This window comes from Sorghum bicolor, chromosome 3 (assembly GCF_000003195.3).
Source record: "Sorghum bicolor cultivar BTx623 chromosome 3, Sorghum_bicolor_NCBIv3, whole genome shotgun sequence".
In the NCBI taxonomy this organism is placed as follows: Eukaryota; Viridiplantae; Streptophyta; class Magnoliopsida; order Poales; family Poaceae; genus Sorghum; species Sorghum bicolor.
The window spans coordinates 17,526,402-17,539,739 of NC_012872.2; the positions used below are offsets into that span (position 1 = coordinate 17,526,402).

General features: G+C 41.8%; 1 protein-coding gene across 1 annotated transcript in view; it reads left to right on the forward strand.

Moving 5' to 3' along the window:
- LOC8086335 (importin subunit alpha-1b) overlaps positions 5,041 to 13,338 on the forward strand; it is a 38,459-nt gene continuing 30,161 nt past the window's right edge. Inside the window, exons 1-2 of the mRNA XM_002455555.2 lie at positions 5,041 to 5,323; positions 5,512 to 5,608. Coding sequence (XP_002455600.2) covers positions 5,123 to 5,323; positions 5,512 to 5,608 — 298 coding nt within the window. The 5' untranslated portion in view covers positions 5,041 to 5,122. The remainder of the gene's footprint in view (positions 5,324 to 5,511; positions 5,609 to 13,338) is intronic.

Sequence of the window (13,338 nt, forward strand, 5' to 3'; positions counted from 1 at the left end):
GTGGTGACTTCGTCAATCTCGAGATGTGTCGGTTTCAACTCGGTTCTTTGGAGGTGCTCATAAGAGTAGGGTGTGCGTGCTGCAATCTGAGGGGTGAGTATGCGCTCGTGTTATGAGCGTCTGCGTCTATAACTGGGTCTCGCAAAAAAATAGCCATTTCGGCTTGGGCCAAATCCATCTCAAGGGCTATCACAGTTGAAGTTGATAGCATATTTACAAAGTTAATCATAAAGGTTCTCAAACCAAAAGACCAATTTGATAAACATACATCCCATACATTTCCAATATGGACCTATTATCTCATATTGTGCTTGTTTTGGGCAATTTGTACCAGGTTGAGATACCCAAACCTACTCTTCTTGTGAGCCCTAGGATTGAAACCGAACCTTATCTCTTGATCTTCTTGTTGTATTCTATTAAACATATGCATATCATACGATTTCATTAGCTAACCATATATATTAAATGCACTTTCCAGATTGAACGAGTTGTGAAGCTCTGTTTTTTTTTTAAAAAAAAAGAAAAATAATTGGAAAGGGCTAGTACCATATGAAATCCTGTCTACATTGTACAATCCTACTTGAACTAGCTCGGATCTGTTATTTATTTGTTCCAACCATGTATACATATACACAGCACTGTACATATTGGAGTGATAATATATAACACAACAGTTGCAACGATTCACCGTCACAAACAGCACGCTGGGTGCACACACATCAACTCACAGGTCACTGCACCAGCGGAACTCCCAGGCCCCCAAGATCACACATCAGTCAGAGTCTACTAGTAGTACTATAGTGAGTTCCTACCTCATGTGGCCTCCGCGGAAGTGGAACCGGACATCTTGCTGAGCCTGCTCGGCGGCTTGCCGCTGCCAGTGGCACTGACAGCAGCCGGCTTTCTCGGGCTGCCGCCGCCACGGCACCGGCTTGGTCCATACAGGACCCGCTGCGCCACGGCGCCCGCATAGAGATCGGCCCTTGATTTGCCTGCAGATTTCTTGTTGCTGTCGTGGCTGGCGCCGCCGGTGGTATCCTTCTTCGGCTGCCCGTGGTCTGCATTAGAAGACTCCATGGCTTGGCTTCTATCAATCGCTCTCCAGCTAGCCTATTTATTAACTCCCTCTCTTCAGTCTTCACGAGCTTGCACTACGGTACAAGTACAGATCACAAGTCTAATTGGAGTGGCAATTGGCAAGTCTCTGTGAAAGCGCATGACACACACACATCACACAACTCTGTGTGGTGTCTGGAGCTGGAATTTATATAGTTTTTAGGCATTATATATATAGCCCCCAGAAGAAACGAATATCGCTGGTGTACGTGTGGTTTGCTTGGCAGGAGAGGAGAGAGCTAGTATATTTTGATGCCGCGCGCCTGCCTTTTGCTCCGGCTTTTCTCGCTCGAGTCTTTGTCGCTTCAGACTCAGGTAAACTCACTATCTACTCTACAGGACGGACTGCAAAACATCCCATATAGCAGGTTCAGGGTGGCTGGATTTTTGACTGACGGATTCTCGCTTCTTTCCGGCCACCGTGCCAGTTGCAATGGATCCAGAAGCAGAAACCCAATAAGCTGGGGCAGATCCTTTTTGTGTTGTCATGCTCAATCACATGGAGAGGTTTATTCTTTGGAGATCCTTGAAGGGATAAGAAAGTGTGGCCAGGGGCGGCGCAGAAGGGGAGCGATCTCTCTGCTTTCTTTGCCTATGATGAATGGGATCATTCATTCCTTGCCGATAGACAGAAGGATAGGAAAGGCCTCAATGATAAATAAAAAAGAGTTGCTGTGGCATCTGATCTTGCTGGGACTGGGAGTAGGATATCTAGGAATATTCAAAAGTTAGTCTGTGGCTGTGGGCAAATGGCGCAGTCGTAAAGGGAGCCTGGATTGCTACAACTGCCATACAGCCATAGCGAGATAGGGATGCTTGTCTAGATGGCAGCAAACAAACATGGAATGAACTATGCACGGAATTGTAAGGGAAGGCTTGGAGAGGAAGAAGAAAATCAGGGAAAGGAAGAGAAGAACAGACTTAGATAGTTCCTATGGCAGGATTGTAGTCCATTCATTTCTAAATTAGAAGACGTTTAACTTTTTTGACCTCAAGTTTGATTACTCATTTATTTAAAAATTTTGTGTAAAAATAGTCAAATTGAAGTCATTATTGAATAATTTTTATTAATAAACCAAGCTACGATGAAAAAAGTGATATTTTACACAAATTTTAAATAAGACGAGTGGTCAAATTTGGTGTTAAAAAAATCAAACGTCTTATAATTTGGAATTAATTGAGTACGTAGTAATTAGAATTCCGGTTTACAAATTTCCTGTCTCTTCTCTCCACTCCAAGGATTTATTTTTCGGTAGGAAAATTTTTCGGCATCTACCGATAAATAAGAAATTTTGGAAATTTCAGACTAAATTTAAACAAATTTAAATTGATTTTTAAAAAATTGGCATTATTTTACTAGAAAAGCTTTCTAATCAGTGAAATAACATAATATGTCATTGCGGTAGTACAACAGGCTGATGGTGGGTGAGCTGCATATGCTAGTGCCATGAAATATGTGAGTGAGAAAATTAAATAATTTTAAAGAAATTTAGAGCTTTGTAAGACTAGAAGATATGGTTTGTCATTTTATTGTGGTTTGGAGTAATTTTGAAGGAAAACATAAATTTAATCAAAATATTTAACTGATATATTTTTTTTAGATCTCAGAAAAAATACGAAATTTCAAAAATTTGAGGAAATTTCGTCGAAAAAGAAAACCTGCTCCACTCTCGTTCTCCTTTATTATACTCATCAGGAGCTCTCGTTACATGTGCCACTCTGGGCCGGACACGCGAGGGTTGGGCCTCATTACTCGCTTGGGCCGCGGTGCCACCGTTTTCTTGTCTTGACCATCCGCCGAGCGCCGAGCGCCGAGTGTCTGGAGGAGAGCAGCTGCTCCCAGTAATCCCTCGATTTGTTCTTAAGGAAAAAAAAGAGTAAAAAACATATAAATGGTCATTACACTTGTCTCACCTCTGTGTGCTTCAGTCTTCCCATCGTAATAAGGGAAATGTAAATCGCAATCGCAACTATGAACCTCTATTGCTAACTGATTACTCGATACAATCGTTAGGGCATCGGTAAGAGTCTTTCTAAATCATTAATCATTATTTGGAGAGTCATTTGCATAAAAATTGTTTTCTATATTTTTTCACTCTTCAATAGTTTTCTTAATATTTCATGCGCACTTTAGAGAGACATTCTTGTCTTCTATTTTTAGCTAACGAAAAACTTAGAGCATCTCCAAAGGCTTTGGCAAATTGACTTGGCATTTGTTGTTGTTTGCAAACTCCCATAACAAAATACAAAAGATAAAAATAGGTCATCTCCAAGGAAATTGACATTTGAAGTTGGCAAAAGATAAAAATAGGAGGTCTCAGGCGCGCGCGCTTTTCTCGCGCGTGACTTTGCTCGAGCGATCGGGTTTGTAAAGCCATACACAGCTTGGTATTTTTGCCAAATTTGCTCCTTGTCAAGTTGCCCAAATTGCAAACTTCAAATGCAAAACCGTTGGATACCTCTTTTGGAGCTTTTTAGCAAATTACTCGAATGCAAACCTTAAATGCAAAACCCTTGAGATGCTCTTAGAATATAACAAGATTATATTTAGATAACCATTTAAAGAAAATTGTTGGAGAATAATTTTGTACAAAATCTCTATTCCGAGTAAGTATGTAGAAATGATATAAAGAGTCCTCCCTGTAGCAGCGGCGGACCGTCACCCGATCTCCTGCCGCAAGCCCGCAAGCCCTCCTCCACGGCGCCGCTCATGGTGATGCTCCTATAGTGCTGTGCTCCTTGGTCGGGTGGTTTGTTGGCTTGCTAATTTGGGTTGGCCGGCCGGCTGGGTGGGTGCGTGCGCTGGCTGCCATAGTATAGAATTAAAGATAAATTACTCTACAAAACCGCGAAACAAAACTCTAAATTGAGAGAGGCACTCGTTTCATTGTCAGTGTCATTAGTTGGAAATCGGGAGGTGAAATCTCCCATTAAGACTGGTCTTAAATATACTTTTAGACACACTACTCCCTCTATCATGTACTCGCTCCGTCTCCGAAAGCTTCAACTCCTAGAATCCGTGGCAGTCAAATTTTTTTAACTTTGACCAACATTATAGAAAAGAGCATCAATACTTATGATATAAAATGAGTATCTTATTAAAATATATTCTATGATAAATTTAATGGTATTAATTTGGTACTATAAATATTAGTGTTTTTTCTATAAATTTGGTCAAAGTTTTAAAAGTTTGACTTAGGACAAATATAGAAATTGCAGCTTTCAGGAACAGAGGGACTAACATACTACATTCTGTTGATTCTAAGACAAATTAATGCAGAGTATAATAAAAGTATGTATCCCCAAACCTATTGAAATCCTGCATATACACATTGTATTTTACATGATCAAAGGGTGTACTCATAGAGACACGAGCATTTAGGTGAGTGTATGTGTATATACGAGTATTTGCTTCTATATATTGTAATTTCAAAAAAAAGATGTGCTATATATTTCTTTTTGTACAAAGAAAATGGCAAGTATGCAGAACTCTTTTTTATTACCTCCCGTCAATTATCTCTAGCGCTTAGTTCAGGTTGGTCTTGGCAGCTTCCTTCCTCTACGGCACGTCAGCACCAAACGACTTGGAGCTGGTCCACATGGAAGTCTCTAGTTCTTAGATCCCATGTATAAGGCCTTGTTTAGATGTAAATTTTTTAAAAAAGTTTGACATTGTAGTATTTTCGTTTGTATTTGACAAACATTGTTCAACCATGGACTAACTAGGTTTAAAAGATTGGTCTCGTAATTTAATGTTTTATATTTAGTGCTTCATGCATATGTTTAAAGATTCAATGTGATAAAAAATTTATAAAATTTTTGGAATTTTAGGTGCATCTAAACAAAGCCTTGATGCTACACCCGAGGACCCACCCCGATCGCCGACACCTCCACTAGTCCTCTTGTAGTCCTTTTTTTTTTCCATCCAAGCCGCCGCCTCCATCGCCGCGCGCTTAGGGTCTTTTCGACAAGAGCAGAGAACATCGGAGTGCGCTCGCCATCTGAGATGTCGCTGCGGCCAAGCGAGCAGACGGAGTTACGTCGGAGCAGCTTCAAGGCGTCGGTTAGTGTGGCCGACGGGCTGCGGCGGCGCGTAAGCGCCATGGACAGCATCCGCAAGGAGAGCCGCGGGAGTGCCCTCCGGAGGAAGCGCTGCTCCGAGGTGGCGCCGCATGCACAATCGCAACCGCCGGCCCTTGAGAAGAAGGTGGGTTTCGCGTTGGTGTTTTTTTTTTCCTTCTTGTTCTCCCATTCATTCTACATTAGATTTGTTCATTCCGTTCTGTTTGGTTTTCTGATTTATGTATTCTTTTCATTTACAGCAGATTTGTTCGTTCCATTTTGTTTGGTTTCCTGATTTTTTTCTCTCTGTATGTATGTATCTTCTGGAAGTAGTTGACGAACCTGACGCAGTGGGCCGCGGGGTTATACTCGGATGACAGCAGCATGCAATTTGAGGCGGCCAGGGAGTTCCGGAAGTTGCTCTCGATCGGTGTGTTACCTTTTTTCTAGTTAATTTTCTAATCCTGCCTTTTTCATTTGCATAAGAGCGTTATTAGAACTTGTATACAAAAAATAGACTGTGTTATTTGGTTTGTAAATTAGAAAGTTATTTATCTCTTGATTTTTTGTCTGATTTTGTGAGATGGTGAGACTGTGGATCTCTTGTTTTTAAGTTTTATAAAACTGGTTAAACAATAAAATTTGACTATTAATGTTAGCCATGCTCTTGAGTTGCTCTTGTTAGAACATAGAATCGTTCTACGAGTAGAACAGTGGGGTAACCATTCTCTATTCACTGTAAATGAGTGCACTTATGAAAGATCTAGGAGATCAGGAGAGAAGGGAAGTAGCGGGGTTCACACCATCGGAGGAAGTAGGAGCAGGCGCGGTGGAAGATCCGGATCCGGAGGCCGCCATCTCTGGTTCGTTGATGCAGATCTGCGCACGGGCAGCGACGGGTGGGGAAGACTCGGCGGTGCAGTGCAGTGGCGGCGCGAAGGGCTTCCCGTCACTGGCTGCGCCCTTCTCTAGATCGGATTAGGGTTTCGGTGGGGAGTGCGGCTCACGGTGAACCTCGTACTGAGAGCCGGCGGCTCCCACCTATATTTATAGCGCAGTGTGACAGGGGCCCTCCAGCCATAGATGGGCTGGGCGCCCCCGATCAAGGCGCAGGTCAAGGCCCGATTAGGCCTTTGGGCCTAATCGGTGGGAGATCATTCTAACATTCTCCCCCTTGATCTCAACTTTTCTTTAACCTTTAAACTTTGACTTTAAACACTTTACTTTTTACTCATTCCATCACAGATGAGTGCATAGAGCATGCTTCATCGTCACGGTCTATCGCCGATAGATTTGGCAACTACAATGCAGGTCTCTGATCTAAAACAGTAACTTTAACTTTGGGCCATTTATAGTTCAGGAATCATAGGCTTTCCCTTAAACCCATGCCGGCTACGTGTTCTCTAAACACATTGGGTGGTAAGCCTTTTGTAAGCGGATCCGCAAGCATCTTTTCAGTCCTTATGTGCTCAAGACTTATGATTTGATCCCGAACTTTATCCTTCACAACATAATACTTTATGTCAATGTGTTTGGCAGCACCACTTGACCTATTGTTGTGAGCATACTGTACTGCTGGATTATTATCGCAGTATAACTTTAGTGGTTTATCTATGCTGTCGACCACCTTTAAACCGGGTAGGAACTTCTTTAACCAGTTCACCTGCCCCGTTGCCAAATAACATGCTACAAACTCGGCATACATTGTGGACGATGTAGTGACTGTTTGTTTTGAGCTTTTCCATGAAATAGCTCCCCCTGCGAGAGTGAAGACATATCTAGACGTGGATTTTCTATCATCTCCCGCATAATCAGAATCCGAATACCCTTCTATGTGCAAGGATTCTGATCTTCTATACGTCAGCATGAGGCCTTTTGTCCCTTGCAAATAACGCAAGACTTTCTTTACCAATTTCCAGTGTTCCTGTCCTGGATTGCTTTTAAATCTGCCAAGTAACCCGGTAACAAACGCTAAGTCAGGGCGCGTACAGACTTGAGCATACTGTAAGCTTCCGACAACAGAAGCATATGGAACTACTTTCATTTGATCGAGCTCGAATTGGTTCCTGGGGCATTGAAAATCCCCATATCTGTCGCCCTTGACAATGGGTGCAGGTGATGCACTACATTTGTGCATATTATATTTCTTTAGAATCTTTTCTATATATGTCTTTTGTGACAGTCCTAGTACCCCCTTTTCTCTATCTCGGTAAATTTCTATGCCCAGAACAAAAGAAGCTTCACCAAGATCTTTCATGTCAAACTTCGAGGACAAAAACTTCTTTGTCTCCAGTAGTAGACTGATATCACTACTAGCAAGTAATATATCATCCACATACAAGATTAGAAAGATAAACTTTCCAATCTTAAACTTTGAATATACACAGTTGTCCTCAATGTTTTCTTTAAACCCAAAATGCTTTATGGTTTTGTCAAACTTCAAGTACCACTGTCTTGAAGCTTGCTTCAACCCATAGATCAATTTCTTTAAGCGACATCCCATCTGTTCTTTGCCTTCCATGACAAAACCTTTCGGTTGTGCCATGTAAACATTTTCCTCCAAATCCCCATTTAGGAACGCCGTCTTTACGAGACAACCGGATGTCACGTCTCCTTCCTCTCGACACGGGCGACCCGGGCGACTCGGGCGACACGGGCGCGTTCCAGGCTAGAGGAGCCGTCTCGGCGCGTGGGGAGGGAGTCTCGAGCGCAGGCTGGTTCGCTAGTCGAACCCATGCTACAGGGAGAGGTGCGTGCGTTGGGTCAGGAGGGGAGTTGGCGTTGAGTCCCGCGGGCGTGGTCCAGGTCTCGACTCCTCTGCAGTTGCTGAACTCTGGGCCATGGCGGAGTCCGGGAAAAGGGAAGGCGCGTCAAAGTACTCACCCATCCCCCTCCCATCTCCATTCTGCCTGTCCCGCGGTGTAGGGTGGAAACCCTAGGGACTTTGGTCGGTGCGAGGCGGCGGGGCGTCAGGAAGTCAGGGCGCGGCTGCCTCACGAGGTACGTGACCATCCTGATGTGGATTTGAGCAAGCGCCTTCTTCACCTGTGGAATCGCAGTCGGGAAGTTGGGGTTTGTGGGGAAATTTTTGTTCCGAATCCTGGGTTGCAGAGTTCTAGTTCATCGGAGTTGGCTCCCCTTAGTGGTGCTAATCCGGTGATTAAACGTTGGTCTACTTTGGGAGGTGATACTAGGTCTTTTTCGCAGGTTCTCCAGGCCCCTTCGCAGCCTGTGAGGAACAAGGATCGTCGGCAGTTTCCTCCTAACCGCTTTAACCAAGGATTTGAGGGAAACCGTGGCTTTCGACCTGGATGGCAGGGGCAGGGTAACAGGGGCTGGGTGCCGAGGGGGAGAGATAGAGGAGGTGGAAGGTTTCAAGGGGGAGGACGTGGTTATGGAAATCAGCCTCGCCAGAATGAGCAAGGAGGTATTAGTGAGCAGAAAGAGGATCTCAGTTCTAGACAAAAGTCTGCTTCCAATGAGGTTGAAACTTCTGTGAATAAGAACAATCAAATTATGGTGAATGAGAATTAGAGCATTCAAGAAGAAGGCAGTAAGGTTTCTGCAGGTTTAAATGAACAAAATGACAGACCTCAGTTCTGTCCAAGATGTGGAAGAGTGGGTCACATCGCTTCAGTGTGCCCTAATCCTGTGATTTGTACAAGGTGTCATTTGGAAGGACATGTTGCCAGAGTCTGCTTAACTAAAATGCCTTGGGAGTTCATCTCCCCTTTTTGTGGTTTCTCTGCATATGGACAGGGGTTTCATGTCATTGAGAGTGCCAGTACTGAGGAGGGGATAAAAGATATGTCCAATGTGGCTTTAGTAACTGTTACTTCTGGACAAGCAGATGCTAGACAGATTGAAAGAGAGTTCAAGATGAAAGCTGGACCCAACTCTACCTGGAGGTGGTATGCCAAAAGAATTTCAGAAGGCAAATATCAAATGAGGTTCCCTAATTCTCAGAACATTGATGACTTAGCCCACTTTACTGAAATGAGAATGAGGTCTGCTCCTGATGTGGTAATCAAAGTGGATAAATGGAATCCTTCCACTAGCTCCAAAGGCCCACTGGATGTGGCTTGGTTTAGAATTACCAACATCCCTGTTGAAAAAAGATCTTATGCCAATGTGTGTATGGTTGCTTCGAAGGTGGGGTTACCTCTAGAAGTTGATAAGGATAGTTTGACAAAAAATGACTATGTTAGAGTCAAAATTGGATGTAGAGATGTCACCAAAGTTCCTGCTAGTGTGGATGGAGTCCTTGACTTTCACTTCTATGATTACTTCTTTCAAAGAGAAGTTCCCCAGGATGGTTATACTGATGTTTCTGGGACAAAATGGATTAGGAATGAGAGAGACCAAGCTAAAGATGATTTCCCATCACCCAAAAAACAAAGTATGGAGCAAGCTAAACAAGCTGGCCAGGGATCTGAGGCGGGACCTAGCAAAAATTATGATGCAGGAAAAGGGAAACAGATGACTAATGTGATATCTGAGAATGTTCAGCAACAACAGCATTGTTCTGAGGGAGACAGTGAAGAAGATAGTTTTTTCACGGGTGATCTGATTGCTCCGGGAGCTGACCATTTGAGATTTGGTTCTTTCAATACTCTGAAACTTGGAAAAGTCACTGTTAATGAATATGGTTCTAACTTCATGAAATACAAACAAGATTCCTTGGTAACCATTGAAACCAAGAGAGCTCTGTTTGAGAACAAGAAGAGTGACATTTTCCAATTGGAGGACTTTGGATCTGAGAAGAAATTATCAACTATTCTTGAGGATATGGGACCAGTGATGGTTGGTAGAGCCATTTCTATGAGCCCTGTCAAGGGGAGTCAAGGAGGACTTGAGGGTGATCAGTCCAGTCAGGAGGAGGCCCAGCACAAGGTTCAGGAGGGGCAAGATCAGCTTGCTGTAGTAACTGAGGCTGCAGGAAAGGGAGTGGGGGTTGATGATTACACTCAAGATAAAGAACAGGGAGCAAGTGGGGATCAGATTTCTATCCCAAAAGAAGCTGGTCAGCTTATGAAAGTTGATTCTGTTGAGTTAACTAATGTCTGGGAAGGATACTCCAATGAAGGGCTTGTTGTACAAGGAAAAGACCAAGAGGTAGGCAAAGATGAATGGCCCAAGTGGCAAGAGGTGAGGCAAAGCAAGAGAATCAGAGCCAATGCGACTTTCCAGAGGAAGATCAACGATCAAGTGATCAGTGATGATCATCATGAGGTGGAAAAAGAAGGTATTATAGCCACTCATTCTAATTCTTTTGCAATCCTGTCTAACCAGCGTATTAGTGATTTGGCATCTAAAATGGGGATTCACACTCATTCCATTTCTTTTGAGAAAATTAATATGTTGAAAGATCTTGAAAATGCTAGAATAGATATGGTGAACAAATCTGAGGGTGCTGTTGATCAAAGTAAATGTCTAGAAGAGGAAAATCTCCCTTTAGAGGATCAGAATATTTTGGATTTGCAGTCTGATTCCTTAGATGAGGAGCAGTTGACTGTTATAGACAGTATCAGAAAAAATAAATCTGGCAGGAAAGGCAAAAAGAAAAAATCTAGCAGCAATAAGAAGCATCCTCTTGATGTTTCTGGCAAATTGAAGGGAGATAAATCTAAGGTTAGCCCTAGATTTAATCTCAGGGATAGAAATACTATTAAAAAAGTGGTTAAATGATAGGCATTATTTGGAATTGCAGAGGGGTAGCGAAAAAAGGTCTTGGTTCTTATGTAAAATAGTTGTTATGGGACCATAAAGCTGATTTCATTGGTATCTAAGAAACTATGAAAAAATCTTACTCGGAGAAATTCTTTCGGAAGATTGATAATAACAAGGAGTTTAGCTGGTTTTGGACTCCCTCTAATGGGAAGTCTGGGGGAATGTTAAGTGGAATTAGAAAAGATAAGTTTGATGTGGAAAGTTTTGAATGTGGGGAATATATGATAATTGCTAATGTTTTTGATAAGAGTGTTAGGAAAAATTGGTCCCTGGCTAATGTGTATGGGCCGGCTCATGATGATTTTAAGGATAGTTTTCTGACTGAGCTCTCTAGTTTCTGTTACAAAGCTAAACATCCTATTCTTCTGGGAGGTGATTTTAATATCATGAGATTTAGCTCTGACAAGAACAAAAATTTCAATGATAATAAGTATTCCTATGTGTTTAATCAGATCATCAACTCTTATGATCTTAGAGATTTGCCTTTATCAGGTGGAAAATTTACTTGGAGTAATAATAGGAAAAATCCAACCCTCAAAAAATTGGACAGAGTTCTCATTTCTAGTTCTTGGGAGAATGAATTCCCTCTTTGCAATCTGAGAAAAATTCCTAGATATATGTCTGACCACAATCCTTTGATTGTTAGGACAGACAATACTCAAGTCATTGGAGCTAGACCTTTCTGTTTTGAAACAGCTTGGTTACGCCATGTTGACTTTAAGGAAAAAGTGAATGAAATTTGGAAAAAGAAAGTAACTGCCAAATCTAAGATTGATGCTTGGTGTATTAAGATGGATAGAGTGAAAAAGTTCCTGAAAGGTTGGGGACAGAGCTTGAAAGGTCATACTAGAAAATATAAAAACATTCTAAAAGATGAACTAGAAAAATTGGAGAAGTTGGAGGAAGACTTTCTCCTGGATGCTGAGAATTTAAACAGAAAAACTTTTATTCAATCTGAGCTTTGGAGGATTATGGAGGAGGAAGAAGTTTATTGGCATAAAAGGTCGAATAATAATTGGTTGTTGAAAGGTGATTGCAACACTGTTTTCTTTCATAGAGTGGCTAATGGAAAGAAAAGGAAAAATACTATTTTCTCTTTAAATCACAAGGATCAGGTGATTGAAGGTGATGATGCTCTGGTTGAACATGCAACTAACTTTTATAAAGAGCTTTTCGATCCTTCTACATCTTCTGGTTTCTATATGGAACCTGGATGTTGGGACTCTCGGGAAAAGGTTAATGAGCAGGACAATGAGGAACTTGAAAAACCTTTTTCTAAATTGGAAATTAAAGATTCTGTTTTCTCTATGGAAAAAAATACAGCTCCTGGGCCTGATCACATCCCAGTTGAATTTTACCAGCACTGCTGGGACATCATAAAAAGAGATCTTGTTGATATTTTTGAGGATTTCCACAATTCAAAGTTGGACATTGGGAGATTCAATTATGGTATTATAACTTTGTTGCCAAAAGTGAAGGAAGCCAATAATATTAAGCAGTATAGACCCATTTGTCTGCTGAATGTTGTCTATAAGATTTTTACCAAAACTCTAATGCTGAGACTGGACAAGATCATGTGGAAGATTATTAATAGAAGTCAATCTGGTTTTTTGAAAGATAGAAATATCATGGATGGGATTTTGGCCCTACATGAGATTTTGCATGATACTAAAATCAGAAAGAGAGATGGCTTAATTCTAAAGCTTGATTTTGAGAAAGCTTATGACAAGCTTAATTGGGATTTCCTACAAGATTGCCTCAGGCAAAGGGGTTTTGGGTCTAAATGGTGTGACTGGATCAAGTTAGTCATGAATTCAGGAACTGTTAGTGTTAAGGTGAATAATAGCACTGGTAGCTATTTTAAATCTGGCAGGGGGGTTAGGCAGGGGGACCCTCTATCCCCCTTTTTGTTCAATATCGCTGTTGATACTTTGGCTAAAATGATAAATCTTGCTCAAAGGAATAATTTGATAAAAGGCCTGGTTTCTGAGTATATTGAAAATGGAATCACAGTGTTACAATATGTGGATGACACTATTCTGTGTATCCAAGATGACAAAGAGCAGGCTTCTTACCTTAAGCTTCTCTTACTTCTCTTATACTTGTATGAAGATATGTCAGGATTGAAAATCAACTTCACCAAGAGTGAAGTTATTTTGGTAAGTCAAGAGGAAAGTAAAAGTCTTGAATTCTCAAATATGTTCAACTGTTCAGTGGGTACGTGGCCAATCAAGTATCTTGGAGTCCCTGTATCTGGATCCAGAATTCATATTGCTGATTGGCTTCCGATTTGTGAAAAAATCATGAAACGGCTTGATGGTTGGAAAGGTAATACTTTGAGCCTGGGAGGGAGGTTAGTGCTGGTTAACTCGTGTCTTAGCAATCTGCCAGTCTTTGCTATGTCTATGTTTTGGTTGCCAAAAACTGTCC